General features: G+C 25.7%; 1 protein-coding gene across 1 annotated transcript; it reads right to left on the reverse strand.

Moving 5' to 3' along the window:
- Positions 1 to 885: 885 nt before the first annotated feature.
- LOC127254620 (auxin-responsive protein SAUR71-like) lies at positions 886 to 1,547 on the reverse strand. Its single transcript, XM_051279833.1, has one exon. The coding sequence runs from the start codon at positions 1,442 to 1,444 to the stop codon at positions 1,088 to 1,090; it is 357 nt and encodes a 118-aa protein (XP_051135790.1). The 5' UTR covers positions 1,445 to 1,547; the 3' UTR covers positions 886 to 1,087.
- Positions 1,548 to 3,115: the final 1,568 nt, after the last annotated feature.

Genomic DNA, 3,115 nt, shown 5'->3' on the forward strand with positions numbered 1-3,115 from the left:
AATGTTCGTATACAAAAATTTAAATTAAATATAATTGGTATATAATTAAAAATATACTAATAACAATTATTAATTTATAATAAAAATAATTATAAATTAAGATTAATATAATTAAAATTATAAATTTTTTAAATTTGATTATAATATATAATTATATTTTAAAAAACAAATTGCATAGAATAAATAAATAAAAAATTAAACATTTTATTTGGGACAAAAAAATATTATTATTATTATTTTTAAATACTCATTTCCGCATTATTATTTTGATATTCTTTAATTATTTTTAATAAACTAGGAGTATAAAATATAAACACGTCCCTAACAAGAATAGTAGTAATGATAATAATAACAATAATAAATTATGAACTGATCACTAACAACTTGAGAGCTCATTTGAGTTTATTCTTTAAGAATGATTAGGGTGTTTTCGGTTGTAGAATTTCACCCAAATCTTACTATTCATCAACTTTTTTTTAAAAAAAATATTAAATAAAATACTTATCTTTTAATTTTTATATTATACCAAAAATTAATTTTAGATACAAAATTTCATATCAACACCTATTTATACCTATTTATATCATATCGTACGTCTATTATAATTCAAAAAATTTATTATTCAAAATCCAAACCTCCAAACACATAAAATTATTACCTTCTATCAACAAAACTAAGGGTGCGTTTCTTTTTATGAATTTGAAAAAAAAAATAATTTGAATTTAATGTGAAAATAATATTTAATAAAATATTTTATAAAAAAAAAATGTATTTCACTTGAAAAAAAAACAGAAATCAAATAGTAAAATTTGAAGAAATTAGGCTAAAGAATCATACCCTAAGAAACATTAAAGTATAAATTTCTTTAAATAAATAAACAAAACATAACAAAACAATTTCACTTTCCACTCAATTTCCAAATATATTATTTACAACCAAGACTCAAGGGCCACAATAAAAAATAAAAAAAAAAAACAAGTCTAAATTCTAAAAGCTACAGCGGCGGCGGCGGCGGCGCGGCGTTCCGTAGCCGACTTGAGTTGAGCCTAGCTAGTCCAACAAGAAATCGCAGCCGGCGGGATCGGCGCTAGTCCCAAGACACAGCGACCTGCTCGTCTGAGAGCCAAGTAAGGAGGTCCTGGTCGTGAAGGTCACGTGACTCCCCACCGAACCGGAGCGTGTGGAGCACGCGCTCAAAGAGGATCACGTGACAGGGGATTCTGAGAACGCCTTTCTGCGCGTAACCGTATTCCTGCGCCGATTTGTTGAGCAGACTCACGAAAATTGGGTGGTTCAGCAACTCGGCGCTCACCACGAACCTCTCCATCTCGTCGCCGACGTACACCGGCAAGTGACCCCCCGGAACTCGCCGGAGAGACTCGCCGAGGCGGCAGTACTGCGACGAATCAGCGACCTTGGAAAGCCTCCTCATCAGCTTCTTCATCGCCGCTCAATTAAATCGATTAATTGAGAGGAATTTTGGGGAATTTAAAGAGAGAGAAGGGGAGAGTGGGTAGAGAGAGAACTGAAGCGTCGTTTGGAGGAGGGCATTTATTTGTCTTCTGCGGTTGCTGTCGCTGTTGCGCGCACTCTTAATTAATTAGTTAGTTTATTAATAAATTAATTTTAATTAATTGTTGTTTTGTTTACCGATTGAATTTTCCACTTGACTCGAGCGTAGGTTGCACGTGTTATTTTTTGAGTGCGTGTATAGGGTGTGTTTATGGTTGGATTTGTATTTTGAATTTAAATAATATATTAATAATATACTACATCCGTTGTGTCTATTTATATAATATAAATAATTATAAATTAAAATTAAAATAACTAATTAATTTAATTAAAATTTAAAAAAATAAAATTTAAAAATTTAAAATTAGATTAAAATGTATAATTATTTTCCATATAAGAAAAGTGACATGGTATATGGGACGGATAGTAACGGCAACGTAGACATGACATATGGGACGGAGGGAGTAGTAATTTGTAAAATAAATATTTTCTTTATTTTGTATAATTTATTTCTATTTTTTTATTTATTTTACATAATTTGTCATTTCCATTTTTTAAATATAATTATATATTTTAATATCATTTTAAATTTTATATTTTTTTTACTATATTATAATTATTTTTACTAATATATTTTTTAATTCGAAATATAGTACATGTTTACTTTTGATTTTTATATAAATTATAATAAATATAATATTATGAGTTTGTTTTCTTTTTGTATTTTTTAGATACAATTCATAATTATTATTAAAAAATAATATAATATATACTTTAATATAATATATATTTTCGGTCTATGTATTTGTTTATATTTTTCATATAAATTTTAAAATATTTTTATTTTAGATATGATAGTATAAAAGATAAAAAAATATATATATATTTTTAACAAAAATATTCATAAAATTATACGAACTAAAGGAATATCATTTGTTAAAATAATGTTATAAAAGTATGGTTCTGATGACATGTTAAATGATAAGAATAACCGTCTCATTTAAAAATTTTAATTTTTAAATATACAGGTACAATCAGTTAACCGTCTCATTTAAAAATTTTAATTTTAAAATATACAGGTACAATCAGTTATTTTGTTTAGGAACGAAGGTAATATATAATACTACTATAAAAGATGTTTGATGTTATATTTTAAATAAATTATTAATTTTTTTATAATAAAATAAATATTACATTTAATTATTTTTATAATAAATAATGCCAAATCAAATCTAAACTATAAGGAATGATAGCTGCTATATATATTTCTTATAAGGTATCGACATTTGAGCTTGTAGCATGGCTTCGAGAGTAGAAACTAATTATGATTAATTTTAAATTAATTGGGATTGAAATATATAGATATATACAATAGAATAAAGAATTCAATTCTAAATTGTATTCTTTTGATTTTTATTTTTTGGTGTTTGATTTTTTTATTTTTATTTTTTACTTTTACTTTATTATTCCAAAAAGATGCACGTAAAAAGTTGAAATGGACTAAAGTAGTAATATGGACATGTGATGTGAGTGTAACAAAATTTGTGTATGTTTTTGTTTTTAGACTGAAAGTTGTGTATGTTTGAGTTTTTTCTGGAATTTT

This window comes from Andrographis paniculata, unplaced genomic scaffold (genome assembly GCF_009805555.1).
Source record: "Andrographis paniculata isolate CXL003 unplaced genomic scaffold, ASM980555v1 Contig52END, whole genome shotgun sequence".
Classification (NCBI taxonomy): Eukaryota; Viridiplantae; Streptophyta; class Magnoliopsida; order Lamiales; family Acanthaceae; genus Andrographis; species Andrographis paniculata.